Source organism: Diadema setosum, chromosome 7 (genome assembly GCF_964275005.1).
Source record: "Diadema setosum chromosome 7, eeDiaSeto1, whole genome shotgun sequence".
Classification (NCBI taxonomy): domain Eukaryota; kingdom Metazoa; phylum Echinodermata; class Echinoidea; order Diadematoida; family Diadematidae; genus Diadema; species Diadema setosum.
In genome coordinates this window covers 7,969,277-7,983,747 of record NC_092691.1, presented here as the reverse complement: position 1 = coordinate 7,983,747, position 14,471 = coordinate 7,969,277, and the positions used below count along the sequence as shown (strand labels likewise).

Below are 14,471 nucleotides of genomic sequence, written 5' to 3'. Positions count from 1 at the left end.
CAGATGCACTGAAAATGACAAGGAAAATTTTGCACCCTCAGTCATTGTGGCACACACACATTCCAAGAAACAGCAGGCGAGGGTTTTTTTTTTTTTCATAATGGCATTTGAATTTGCAGGTCAAATGTCTGTAAAACAAATATGCAGTTTTTGCACGCACCTTTTCTTTTTCTTTCCACCTCACTTGAGGATGATGCAGGACTTGTGTTGCTTCCAACATTCCTGCCAATATTTGAAGGATCTTTTCAATTTGGACATAGTGTTGCCTGATATAGCAAGGTAATTTTGCAGGTCCCATTCCTTTTACAGTCAAACCTGCCTTAGCAGCCACCTGTCTGTAGTGGCCACCTGTTTATAGCTGCCACTCTCTTTGTTTCCCTAGGGTGGCCGCTATAGACAGGTTTGACTGTATATTCTTTTAGTTCTATCCCTCATGTGATGAGATACCCGGTAATAACATGGAAATTTCAGTATTACCAAGCAGCAATGTGATAAAAATGTTTCCCAGTAATGCAGTTATCCTCTTGAGGTTGCAATATTTCAATTCTGTTGACATTGTGTGCAGTCAGTAGCCACATCAATATTGTGACTTGACTTTGACCTCAGTATGAGCATGTAACATTTTTTTGGGGGGTCTTTTCAGTGTGTCAAAAACACTGACTGAAATTATGCTTGTTCCTGTATTTTTTTTTTGTTTTTTTTAAAGTTAACCCGTTGAGGACGGACTGATTTTGCTACAACACGCATTTCCCATAGACACCTGCCCGAGTATACTCGGGACTCGTCCTCAACGGGTTAAGGACTGTAGTACATGTACTCTGGCTAGATTTATTATCACTGCAGATACATCTCAGATATGGAGAGCAAAATGCCTCTAAACTTTACAGTACTCTACACGCATGCATAGCTGAGAGACCGGAAGAAGTCATTTCTTGAGAAGTCTTTCTAAATTGCATACATTTCTGCCTCTGTTCTGGGATGGTCTTTAGAAGCCTTGAATGTTACAATTAATACTGCTTGGCTGCCCATTTCTAGGAAGAGTTAAGTGTGAAACTGTGCAATGGTAGCGTGTGATTCTATATTTGGATTTTTTTTTCTTTGTTGTGTCAATATAAGGTATACTTGTAAATGTTTTGTTTGAAAAATAATGACTAGTGGCAATGGATTTTTTTTTTTTTTTTTTTTTAATTCCTGAAGTCCTCAGAGAGCTGCAGAGATAGATGAAATGTTTTTCATGCTGTTTGATGAAAAACAAGCTAGGCATGCATATTTGATGGACACAGTTTTTTTTTTCTTGTGATGTTGTTATGATATTCAGTTATAAATATTTTTGACATGTATTGTCCTCTATCAGAAATATGACATTCATATATTTATGTGAAGGTTGGTGCATTTCACTATTGCCATGTCAGTGACCAATTTTAGTATTGTCCTATCAATGTGAACCTTCCCATCAAATTTGGTATTTTTTTATTCATATTGTATTAAAAAGATAAAAAACAACACAAAACAAAACCTATACCTCCTCCCACACCCACTCCCCCATCCCCTTTATTTCCTAGTTAAAAGCTAAGGGGGAAAAAAGGCATTAATATAACTATTATTTCCCTTTCTATCCTGTTTATTCTCTCTTGTAATTTATAATTGATTTAGAAAGTTATTCATGGTTGGAATTTCCTAAAAACTGAATCTCTTGAGATGTTTATGAGGTCATCAAATTATGATAAGACTCCGCAACAATTTTTGTTTTGCTTTGTCCAGTGCTTCGGCAAGTTTACTGCACTGTATCAGTGGATTTGTGTTTTGTTTTGATTTGTTGTACATTGCAGTGTTTATTTTTGATTTTGTTTGTTTGTTGTTTGTTTGTGTTTGTTTGTTTGTTGTGTTTTTTTTTTGTGTATGTTGCATTCCTGTACTTAGTATGGCAAATACCCTGTGTACTAAATGATCTTTGGAAAAAAAAATCTGCTTGAAGTTAGATTTATAAAAGCAGTTAAATATGCTGACCAGAGTCTTAGCGTGCATTTGCAATATCATTGAAACAGACAGGTTGATGCACTTTGAAGCGTACCCTCAACCTACTGCACTCAAAGAGCAATTACTGTAACACCAGAAATTTTTTCATGTACATTGTATTTTAATTTCAGGAACTTTGCAAACCAAGATTTGCAAAATTAAAATGCATGCGATAAGTTTTTGTCTACACTATGTGCATTGAATGCCGGGAGTGATAATTCGTGAAAATTTCATGCAGTGAAAGAGGCCACCAGGTCCAATTCGCAAAAATTTCATGCCGCAAATATCTCTGGCTTTACTGTATATTCTATTTGAGCGAGTTGTTCGAGGATAATGAACTGTCACATTTTTGCTTGCTGAACATGATGGATTAAATGTTTCTGCAGTATATACTGGAAAGCAAGTGCTGTTTTAATTTACAGCTAGAATACAACACACATATCAAAATTTTATGTTGTAATGTGTAGTAGTGCTGACTGTTACACTTTTCGTATTACTGAAATGTCTATTCTCCCATATTGGTTTCAACTTTTCTTATTCTGTAGGTATAACTTACAGTTCATTTTGTGTTATAACTCCATTGCTTGTATCTTTTTTTCTCATTTTAGTTTGTTCCTTGTATGCAATACATTTCTAGTAGTTGGACAAGTCTGTGTATGTCTGCATATATTCAGTAAATTTTTGGATATATTGCCCTTTAAGTGTATGGTGTAATCTCAGTGAATCTATGCTTGGGACGTGCCTCAAGTAAAAAAAAAATCACGATGTGACTGACCCTCTTGTGCTGGGACACATTTGCAACTCAGAACTCACTGTCTTTTCTTGTCCTGATGCAGACACTAAACTGCTTTGAAAGATGCTGATCTTTGCCCCCCCCCCCCCCCCCCCAAAAAAAAAATAAATAAAAATAAAAATGATATAAACTGTACACTGCTGAGCATCTGTCACAGAAAATAACGTCACGCTTTTTATCTATGCATTTCTGGTGTCGATGTTGCTTTTCTTGTTATGTAAACTATTTTTTTTTTTGGTGTGAGATAACCCAATTTGAATGGGTGCATAAACATTCAAAATGTATGTTATTGTGCAAGTTATTTTTACACTTTTGATAGAGAAACACTTCTTTTAATCTAATTATAGGGAAGCATGGGCAATTCATGGACACATTGTATTTTTAGAGATTTGGGGTTGGGATGTGTGTATGTGTACTCTGTATATACACACACACACACACACATTTTTAGATACTGTATAAGCTGTTATTTTCACAATGGTTTAAGTTTCGCGACTTTTGTGAATCACTGTTGGATCGTAAATTTTATAACACACGAAAATATATAAAACTGACAGCCATTTGTGCACTTACGATAGCCTCGGTGTCAAGGTCGCAAAAACATCTCGCGAAAATGTCCTCGACCTCATCATTCACAAAAATATCTGTACACGAAAATAACAGCATATACAGTACGAGGTTGTTTTAATAAAGCTACAGTGTATTATTGGTTTTATAGAGGTTGCACTACAATTATCAGTAGCTTCCAGCACCAGATAGAAGTGCCGTTTGTTGGCCCTTCCTGTGGTGTTAAAAGTTTTATTCTGACAGCCTGCTGTTATCTTTGTATGTTTAATAATGTTTAAAGACCCAGTGTCGTGGGGAAACATGGATGGTCGTCATTCGGCACTGTCTGGGGTACATGTATATCTAGTTGGCCCTTCCTGTGGTGTTAAAAGTTTTATTCTGACAGCCTGCTATTCTGACAGCCTGCTGTCATCTTTGTATGTTAATGTTTAAAGACCCAGCATCGTGGGGAAACATGGATGGTCGTCATTCGGCACTGTCTGGGGTACATGTACATTCCAAACCACAATTGCGCTCGTCAGCCATGTGTCAATGAATATGTTGTGCATCGAAGCCGACACTCATCGGTAACAGTCGCCTTCTGTGTGTATTACAAAGAGATTTGTGATGCAAAGCTGTACACAATTTATTTAAATGGGGATTCTTGAATACATCCGAGCCGGGTCAGCCTTCCAAATCCATGAATCCCCATGCTATCCAGGTCTTTAACCAAGGTATAATGGCAAACAAACATTGTAGTGTGAACGCGACACTTTTGTAGGCCTACATGGTGTCATTTATTGTGTATGATCTGTACATGTTGATAAAGACTCTTGCATACAAATAAATATTTATGGTGGCTTGGATGGTCATTAACACAGCTATTGTCTTCACTGTCCATGACCAGTGTTGCACCAGTCCTGTATTAATTGCACTGGTAGGTATGATGCATGATGTATGATCTGTTGTCGACAAACTCAAAAGACTGCTCACCATGTAGGAAGAATGTAAATCTCATTTCCACCCATACATGCATCCTGAAAATCACCCAATTTCCCAGTACATTGTAGTGGGATTCACATGTACAGTATGCGAATTAGCGGGATACACATCTCGAGATATGGATCGTGATGGTTATCCCGCTACTTTGTATGTGTGAATGTGGCTATAGTTAAAGAAGCCTTGTGTTTACATCATCAGCTCCTGGTGCATGGCGCACTGAGCGGAGCACATGCTTTAGTGGGTGTATGCAAACCTCAAATACGCACAGCTTGAACTCCAAAGTTCATTGACCATATCTGCCAAAAATATAAACAAAATCCTTCAAATATTCTAAAAAAACCCCAAAACAAAACAAAAAATCCCGGATCATTACAAAATGTAATCATCTGTTCCTTAAATTGTGTCATTATCAACCTTTCGTTTAAGCTTAATTTGAATCCAGTCACAACTTATCTGAGCTATTTTTCAAACAGTTGAACAAACCAATGCCAACAAAAACAAAATCTCCTTGGCAGAGGTAATGACTTTAGTAGCATGATTTTCAAAAGCCTTGTTACTTTACAGCATATTCTTAAATTGACAACACATTGGTAAAGAATGAAGTTCCTCTTCCTCTCAAATTGGCAAGTGCTTATTTTCAAATTTCTTTCTTCAGGTAGATTTACTATGGCTTGTATATGAGATACAATTAATCTTGTTCCAATAAGATATGCTGTGAAATTCACAGATGGGATGTTGCCAATTTAATGACAGGTTGACAAAGATGCATTCATCCATACACGTGACAATCATTCGACTTCATTGATCAGTAACATGTAATACAGTCATCACATGTACACTACATTTGAGCTGTTTGACAATTGGAATGATTACTCAAAGAAATGGAAGAAGTAATGAAAAGAGAAGATGGCGAACAAAGAACACACAACATAAAAAACAAAAACAATACACATCACAAGCGAAATATACAATGCTGTTTTAGAGTACAATGTATTGTTCAAGATACAAACAATGCATGTGCATGATGTACAGCTTACCTTGCTAGAGTCAACCACACCTAAACATGTTTGAATTGATGTTACATGAGAATTTTTTATTTTTGTTATGTATTTTTTTTAAAATCTCAAAACAAAATCTGTTGCAAGGATATGAAATTAGCTCCTGCAGGAGTGTCCCTAAACAGTGGGTGTACATTCCTTGTTAAAAAAAAAAAAAAAAAATATTCTGAACATTTCTGTGAGATTGCCTTTACGTTTCATTGAGCGATGTGAAGGTAAAATACATAATGTAGATATACTGCAAGATGCACAAATATATACTATATACACATAAATATTCTTTCCATGAATTGACACTTTATTAGAATGATTAGAGATCATTAAAGGCGAATAGAAAATGATGATACATTCTGTATGTATTTACAAGATTTGATACCAAACCATGAAAGTAATTTTGAGTGCTCCATGATTCAAAATTTCAGCATCACACTGGCAACGCAATTTGATCTGAAATCCGAGTGAAAGTATAAAGCAGTTTTTAACTTCTATTGTTTCATGTATACCAAATTAGTCAATTAGAATAAGAAGTGACACCTGAAAGTTCATATGTTCATCACTGAGAGTACACATATTTGTGTCCAAAGAACACCAGACTAAAAGTGGTGTCAGACCCTTGGTACAACAATTCACAGACAAAACTTAAATAGCTGATCTATTGAAGGAATTAGACAGTATGTATACTATCAAACAATGCAGCTTATAGCTTTGAATATGGAATTTTCTGCTAGCATAATGCTGAAGTCCTGCAAATTCAAATGGGATAGCACAAGATTTGTAAAACGTCTATGCCCTGCATTTTACTGTGGGAGACCCACAACATGCACATACACACACCCTCGCATTTCCCTGCAGATGAGCGGGCTTGTTTATCATGTGTTAGTATTTTAACTATGTAATAATTACATTTACACTTGCACTCATACATGCACATGAATGTGTATCATGAAATTACATTGGATGCCTCAAATTGCTCGCATATTTCAAAAGCAGTGTACATATCAAGTGCCACAGTTCTCATCATTTCCAAATTAAAATGCTAGTGATGGCAGTAGAGCAGACATCAAGTCTCAGGGGGTGTTGCAGTCTATTATAGAGATCTCACATTTATGCAAGGCTTTTTTTTTTAATTTTTTAAATACACTAGCAGTTTTGATGCATTTTTCTTTGCTGAACTGGTGCAAATATTGTTGTTTGCAATGTATGGGCCTTGAATGTCATGTATAGGCCTATGTCACTTGTATGAGTGTGATTTCTGTTTGTGTATGTGTCAGTGTGTGAATATGTGTGTCAGGGACTAAAACCCCACGCATCTCTTAAACGAAAGATTTTCCCACCTAGATCCTTTTTGACACGAATTCTGGAAGATCCTGTGTTACAAATGTAGATGTTCTTTGGTACTATTGAAAGAATGCAGATGTTTGTAGGCATCCAGTATGTTTTGTGCTCAACACAAATTCTTACCAAGAAAAACACTCTGCACATTTGCCCTTCTGAAGGTAATTGTGGATGTCAAAACCAGATGAAAATAACACAATACACTGTACCACAACCCCCCCCCCCCCCAAATATGACGCTGCTTTCTCTGTAAACACTGGTACTCGTACTTAATGTATTTACTAGTCAGGATCCACAAAAACTGTTCATACGAAATTGAAAACAATGCAAAATTTGTTTTAGAAAAGTTTGCTTTTGTAATGGCACTAAGAGTACAGAAACAAAATGCGAATCAAATACAACCTGTACCCTTTTCAGCACTACAGGACAGATTCCCTATGCATTGTATGTGATGCACACTTCGGTAGAGTAAGTCTGAGCCCATTACAAGTGTCATGGGGTATGCGTTATTTGCATATCAATCAAGTGTTGTTGTTTCTTAAAGATACGAGACCAGCAGTGATACAAGTAAAAAAGCTACAGGATTCCAGCCAGCTACAGTGCTTTTTCCAAACCAGCATAATTTCAAATGTAGAGGTAGAGAGATTTCTTTCCTTAAAAAGTCAGCTGAAAAGAAATTAAATTGAAAAAAAAAAATGTTGTGCATTCAAATAACTTTCCCAATGGATTGCCAATACATAATTTACTCAATTCCAGAGACCAGAGTCAAGGATCAAGAAATCCATTCACTATAGGGCCTGAATTCACGAAGGTGGTACAAATGAAACCATGGTTTAAACCATGGACAAAAACCATGGAGCGCCAAGTGTTGCATGGAATATTTCGTTACGAAATCAGTCATTTCCTCGATGAAATAATTATTTTGTAACGAAGGGACAACATTTTGTAACTAAATGAACACTTCGTCCACGAAATTATAATTTCGTTAACGAAACGGTCATTTTGTCGACGAAATGACCAATTTCGTAATGAAGTATTCCGTGCGACACTTGGTGCTCCATAGTTTTTGTCCATGGTGTAAACCATGGTTTCATTTGTACCATCTTTGTGAATTCGGGCCTATGAGTTTAATCGAGACAAAATTAAGGTAAAATTCCTGTATAATGAATGTATGGTAGGTCTACTACTCATCGACCACCATTTTTAAACCCACCACCTTTGTGCAATGGCTGTCATGCATATGAAATAAATATTAAAGTACGCTTTGGGACTGAGTGCAATATGGCACAGATATTTGAACAAGCCAATAAGAAAGAGAAATGAGGAAGAAACAGGTAAGACATTCACCAAATTAATCCCCCCCCCCCAAAAAAAAAAAGAAGATTTTCAGTAATTCCCATACATCAATGTCAGTACGTTTCTGCCATTCACTGTACGTGCTTAATCAATAGAGGGCAAGCTGCTGGTTTAGATAATGAGCTCGTACAGGTGCAAAGTGAAAAACGTCACTTGCTGTTCAAGCTGTTGTTTGCCAAGACTCCCCTGCGTATGATACAAGGTAACAATCAGAGCCCGAGATGTGCATCTGCTTCCAAGTGAGACAAAATTAAGGTAAGGCAAAAAGTATTTTCTGAGATCGATGTACAGTCAAACCTGTCTATAGCGGCCACCCCAAGAGAGACGAAAAATTGGCTGTTGTAGACAGGTGGCTGCTAAAGACAGGGTCGTTAACATGACTTTTCTCTTGGGGGGGGGGGGGGAATAGTGTTTAGTGGTCACATTCAGCAGGTGGTCGCTATAGACAGTGGTCGCTACAGAAAGGTTTGACTGTAATAAAAAAGGCGGTCAGTGAGTAGAAGGCCCAACCATATATCTTTATATGGTGTAATTAAATTTCACCCATGCTCTTGTTCATTACAAATCCCATCACATATACATAATATCTACAAGGAAGGCAGAGTTCCTAAAGATGCTAAATCTACAATCTTTTTCAACAAGAATGAACTTACAATGATTGCTGTTTACTGTATGCATCAATTGTTTTGAAAAACACACTAACAATATTTAAAGAAAAAAATAATATATTAGTCTTCCTTGCTGGGGTAGCCTGCCATTACCCCAGCATGGCTATGTACCCATTTATACACCTTGTGAGGGACATGGTGAGTAAAAGCATCTTGTCCAAGAATACAAGCACTTGACGGGATTCAAACTCATGATATATTAATGAAAGTCATGAGTCTTTACTCACTATGCCACTGTGCTCCCTTATGAGAACTATAAAATAATGTTATTTTAAAACAACAGCAAAATAAGACAGAACCCCTTTCTAATCTTCTGGCCTCTATGTCATACCTGGTCACACCTAATACTTTCACGTTCTTACTGCCGACTTTGTACACACACAAAAAAAGAAGAAGACAGAAATGATTTAGATGTTGAACCTCTGAGGACGAGCAGATTTTCCTACAACACACGTTTTCCATAGACACTTGCCCGAGTATACTCAGGACTCGTCCTAAATGGGTTAATATCAGGGGACCGTTTCATGAAACTTTTTGTCAGTGATTTACACTGACAACTGTTAAAAGCTACTGAAATCCTTGCGTCTGATTGGCTGATAGCAAATTTGTCGGTGAAAACCTCCGACGAACTCGTTGATGAAACGCCCCCCCAGATCTACACCATGTATTATTTTGGCCGACTTATAAAATGGCACTGCTACGGGAACTATTATCTTTTCCTTTCATTACTTTCCTGCTTGATGCCTGTACTCTGATCTGGGTGACATTACCTATTGACCTAATGAGGACAAGCTGATTTCGTCATTACATGTAAGTGCATTTCCCATATACACCTGCCCGAGTATACTTGGGACTTGTCTTCTACAGTTAACAACTGCAAGGGCACATGCCAAGAACATGAGAGGACAATTCCCCCCCTCCCCCCCCCCCCTTACTCATACTATTTAATGACCATCACTTCTCCTGAGGATCAAGTGTTGGGATAGGGAGGTTAGGGACAAGAATTGATTGATGAGAGCCACAGAATGGGGGTCGACTCTGGGAGATTGGGTTACTGGTGGTTCCATGATGGCGTTTGGGGTTTACAGTATTTTAGGGGAATAGAGGTGCGGGCGATGGGGACTCAAGAAAGGAGGGAGTTTGAAGTGGACTCTGAATATGAAGAGGATTCTGAATATGACGCGGAGTCCGGATATCCTTCGGTATCCAACAGCCAGACTTCGGAGATGAGCGGTTTATCGATAGTGATGGAGTGCTCCTCGCTGTACTTCTGACCTTGGAGGTGGGTGGAAGTGAGGATGAGCCTGAAGGTCAGGTCACGCTGTAAGAAGTAACGATGAAGAGGGGGAAAACAGGAGCATGTGATGGATCAGAATTTAAGGGGAAATTCCACTCTCAAAATTCACACAAGAGAATAGTCTGAGCTCCAGTGAATGCCCTTTGTAAAGTCTCTGCATTTAACAGAAGTACCTACAATGTAACCTTTTGAAGTCACAGGTATGATGTTCAAACTTTAAAATAGCGCTTTATAATTTGATGAATAATGTATCAATTGCTAATTTGCTTGTTTTATATAGTTTGCCAGGGAATTTTTTGATCTCATGGAAGCTTAATACGCAAAAAATGGAACATCGTCATTTTACTATGTACCTCTACAATGTCACCAGCACTCCAACCACTTTTGATCTACCAAAACCACAAGCCTTCCTACAACTTTTCCTCGACAAATATCATTAGCACTACTACCACTTTTATTCTACCAATACCACTAGCACTCCTACCACTTTTTCTCTGCAAATACCACCAACACGTGTACCACATTTCCTCTACCAATACAACTAGCATTCCTAACACTTTTCCTTTACCCATACCACCAGCACACCTACATACATACCACAAATCCACTACCCGTTCCACTAGCTCTACTACAACTTTTCCTCTACCAATACAACTAGCATTCCTACCATTTTTCCTCTACCCATACCACCAGCACTCATTCCACTTTTCCTCCACCTGTATCACTAGCACTCCTCCCACTTTTCTTTTCCCAATACCACTATTATCTCTACCACTTCTCCTTTTCCTGATACTGCTAGCACTTCTACCGTTTTTCTTTTATCCAATATCCTTGCTTCCGCTAATGACATCTCTCATCAATACTTGCATCAATCTCACCTTCTAGAAATAAACACATGCCTTTGGTACTCTCACATTGGTACATATTGAATGCCCCCTTAACAATATAAAATAAAAAAGAATATACAAACATTATGCTTCATTGGTGTGCATAAATGAAACAAAAATGTCACCCTCTACCGGATATGCTTAAACAGTATATGATTGAGAAATCCTATTGTCATGGTAGTAAGGTTTATGTTGCGAAAAGCTGAATGTTTCTGTCTAGCAGAGTCCTCCCTGATTACCTACTAGTATTTCTAGACTCACCTCAAGTTTCTGCACATTTTGCACCTTGGTGACGCGGCACCGCACGTCACACACCCTGCCATCAATCTCCTGGAGAACAATGAGATTAAATTGATAATGTCAGCATACTTTACAGCTCTGTATGAAGAAAGGTACCACTCATCCTCGCTGGTTTATGCTGCACTAATCATCAAAGAGACAACTCTATATGCAACTTTCTTGGTCTTTCCTTCAATCTGTGATAAAAATGTCACAAACTGCATTTCATTCGTTCAAGAGCATGGCACAATGTGTCTGGTTGATACCATTTGCTGACTATTACTAGTGACTTGGGGTAAACCACGAGGAGTTGGCATATTTCGCTCATTTTCTTGTGTGGGTATAGGCAAGCGGACTACTTCACCGGGTTAAACACCCTGCTCTTTGTGATGAATGAATGAAGTGGAATCTTTTACGTGTGTGAGTAATGGCTAACTCACACACGGGACCTCCATTTAATGCCCTATCCGAGGGACAGAGTATTTGCCTCTTACTAGAAGAGGCGGAATGCTTAAACACACAACACTGCTCAGTGAGACGCGAGAATCAAACCCGAATCCTTTGGATGAGGAGGCAGATGTGCTACCGACTGAGCCAAATCACCGCCCTTACAAACTGCACTACACTGAAATGTGCACACTTGAAAGATGATATGTATAGTAAATGTAAAACTTCATCAATAAACAAACATAATACATTCAATAGATGTTCCTTTTCAAAACACAGTAATGATGGCTTTATATCTTGATGTCGTCATCAATATAATCACATTTAACATGCACCATGTCCTTGGAAATCCAAGTGGCAATTGAAAAACTCTTCCTATAGGCTAAAATGCTTTATTTCGGGAATGACAACTAAACCTTCTAGGCTATTTTTTTTTTCTGTCAGTATCGTGCATGCATAGCCTGAGGCTGTAGACTCGTGTAGCCTGCTACGTAGCCAGCCTAACCGTTAGATAGAATAAACGATATATATAAAAACTAGTCTAGATCGATCTAGGTCCAGACATCCGATTTAAATTCATTTTGGTCTAGACAGACTCTAGCCTAGACTGTACAGATCTAGATCTAGATGCTAGTTAGCGGCTAGGCCATGTAGCACCACATTACAGCCCTGGCAAGCTTCATACTAAACACGTTACGTTACACCTAGATAGGTCTGGGAATGCTTTACTTTTTAGGTTTGAGCTGCAATCTGAAAAAGCAAAACGTTCCAAGAACGATCTGTTATTTGTTAATGTTATGAAGCCTACTCTGTAATCAGGGCATAAATGGGGGGATGGAGGATGCATCCCCAGGGCCCAAGGTTGAGGATGGTGCATCATGAATACTTGTACAATGATGTATACATGCATACATACATAGTCATTCCGCTGTAGATACTGCGTTTTTCCTTGGGGAAATTCGTTCCATTGTAGATACTGCGTTTTTCCTTGGGGAAATCAGTCAATTGCATGGGGTTTCCCCAAAGTATCTACATTTTCATCAATAACTTAAAAACAAAACAAAAACACAAAATGACATTTTCCAGGAAAATTGGTAGCTAGATAGACTAAAATTCCACAGTGAAGGAATTTTTCAAAAGAGTATATTTTCCAGGGGCTTTGGCAAAAATATAAAATGGTGAATATCACGGTTGTTGAGAAATAGAGCTGGATGTAGATACTGCGTTTTTCCTTGGGGGGGGGGGGGCAGAGGTGATCTTAACCCGTTGAGGACTCAGGGAAGTGTCTACGGGAAACGTGTGTTGTAGCAAAATCAGCCTATCCCCAACGGGTTAAAACATGTGAATGTGTGAGAATCTTATTAAGTGTTTGTACCATTTTTCTAATTTCTTCGTCCACTTTGATGTCCAGCTGAAGAGGAAAATGCCCGAGCTTTGCATCGCACTTGACCGGTGACATGTGGTCAAGCACCATGGTGACGATGTGCATGACGTTTGAAAATTGCGACTCGTACTGGATCAGCACAATGCTGCCAAATTTACTCTCCACTCTCATGTCCTGGGGAAGCTCTGCAGAGAATTCCATGACAAGATATATTTCTCTTCAACAGACATACTGTAAAAGTGGAAATTTTTCGCAGTGTGGAAATTTTTTTCTCATTTCACGTGACTGGAAAACAGTGCAAAAATAAAAAGCATGCAAATATTCTTGATTGCTATGCGTAACACCATTCAATGGTTGGATTCAAGACATTCGAAATTCATCTTTAAGTAATACTTGACCAAGCGCGAAAAAATGTTCAGTTTTACAGTACACAAACATTTATTATGAAGACTATTGCAAACATCTCAAATTGACTACAATGATGTTAAAGGGACTGTACAGTACTGGTTGAGGTGGGGATTCATGTTTTGAACATTCCTAAGTGAGATGATGAGAAACCTCTTATGAAATATGAAAGAGCATGTAATTTTAAGACGGATTCAACATTTATTTGATGAAAATTGGTTTTCAAATGCCCGTGATATCCAAAAAAGTGATAATAATAAAAGGCGACAGGCCACGCCTTTTATTAGGATCTCTTTGTTTCACCTTGTTTTTGGATATCTCAGACATTTCAAAACCGATTTTCATCAAATAAACTTTTGATACCCCTTAGAATTGCATGCTCTTTGACATCTCGCATGGTTTCTGAATATCTCGCAAAACGCTAAAAGCTAAATCCTCACCTAAACCAGAACTGTACACACCCTTCAACTCATTTTGTGATCAAACCCTTCATATCTAAACTGTGGGTATAATTCTATCAATGTAAGTGTACACTATAATTTCACTTCACCACACTTGAGTTTGCTCTCATAAGCATTAATCTCTTCCCACCTTCCTGCATTTATGCTGATACCATCACAACACATTTACCTTTACTTAATATTTACTTTAACCATGCCATGTGACATATTGTAAAGTGCATATTCATAAGACTTTGTAATAGTAAATTTTAAACCAATCCAATGAACGTCTCGTTAAATACTGGAAACTGAAATAGAATCCAAACAGAGGAGTTTAGGGAACATACTGTGTGCATTCTCCCAAGCAATCTGCCGCGAGTTGAATTCCGTCGTGCGTCCGGTGTACGAGATGACGTCCATCAGGGTGCGGCCTTCGTTTAAGTCACCCATCAGTGCTGGAAACTGCCTATTGCCTGCATCTTTGTCCTTCTTGACATCTGAAGATGGACAACAACAGTGACATCACATCATCTCTCGCTCAGTAGGATCTGGGTTGAT

The 14,471-nt window shown here is 38.2% G+C and overlaps 1 protein-coding gene across 1 annotated transcript in view; it reads right to left on the bottom strand.

The window, feature by feature from the left end:
- Nucleotides 1-9,886: 9,886 nt before the first annotated feature.
- Nucleotides 9,887-14,471, bottom strand: part of LOC140230743 (mucosa-associated lymphoid tissue lymphoma translocation protein 1-like) — a 50,356-nt gene continuing 45,771 nt past the window's right edge. Inside the window, exons 12-15 of the mRNA XM_072310879.1 lie at nucleotides 14,261-14,410; nucleotides 13,060-13,253; nucleotides 11,220-11,288; nucleotides 9,887-10,095 (exon numbers count right to left, since the gene is read on the bottom strand). Coding sequence (XP_072166980.1) covers nucleotides 9,898-10,095; nucleotides 11,220-11,288; nucleotides 13,060-13,253; nucleotides 14,261-14,410 — 611 coding nt within the window. The 3' untranslated portion in view covers nucleotides 9,887-9,897. The remainder of the gene's footprint in view (nucleotides 10,096-11,219; nucleotides 11,289-13,059; nucleotides 13,254-14,260; nucleotides 14,411-14,471) is intronic.